Source organism: Sinocyclocheilus rhinocerous, unplaced genomic scaffold (genome assembly GCF_001515625.1).
Source record: "Sinocyclocheilus rhinocerous isolate Xijiao unplaced genomic scaffold, SAMN03320098_v1.1 scaffold4933, whole genome shotgun sequence".
NCBI classification, from domain to species: Eukaryota; Metazoa; Chordata; class Actinopteri; order Cypriniformes; family Cyprinidae; genus Sinocyclocheilus; species Sinocyclocheilus rhinocerous.
Genome location: NW_015623765.1, coordinates 3,171 through 3,699, shown reverse-complemented (window position 1 = coordinate 3,699; position 529 = coordinate 3,171). Strand labels below are relative to the sequence as shown.

Here is a 529-nt window from a genome sequence, read left to right as displayed (position 1 = left end):
AACACACACACACATACACACACACACACACACACTCACCACGGCCGGGATGTTCACCGTCGTCACCATATCCACTTTCGGGTCTCCAACTGATTTCTCATGCAAAAAGACGAAACTCTTGACTGTATAAGCTGAGACCTTCTCCCCGTTGTCCACAAATGTCACGTTGCGTTTGGGCCTGTACTGTCTGGAACACAAGACAAGCAAAACACCATTGAGTTGAGCGCAAATAATACCATTACATCTTTAACTGGCATTGTGCAAGTTTGAGTACAGAGCCAATGAATGAAAATTAGCTTGAAACCAATACAACAGCATAAAACATCATTAAAATGAAAAAGATGACAGTGCAAAGTGGAAAATGAGGCACAAATGACTGTGTAAAGCAAATGATGATTGTAGGACCGAAGAAATGATCTATAAGTGCATATTATATTATATTATATTATATTTTATGACACTATATTTTGTAAATATTTAAATATAATTAAAAGATATATAAATACATTTTATATCACAAATATAAATA

At 35.2% G+C, this 529-nt stretch overlaps 1 protein-coding gene across 1 annotated transcript in view; it reads right to left on the bottom strand.

Annotated features, from left to right (window-relative positions):
- Positions 1-244, bottom strand: part of LOC107735475 (lysosome membrane protein 2-like) — a gene marked incomplete at its 5' end in the record, with an annotated part of 16,271 nt that extends 16,027 nt beyond the window's left edge. The window contains one exon of the mRNA XM_016547170.1: positions 40-244. Coding sequence (XP_016402656.1) covers positions 40-244 — 205 coding nt within the window. The remainder of the gene's footprint in view (positions 1-39) is intronic.
- Positions 245-529: the final 285 nt, after the last annotated feature.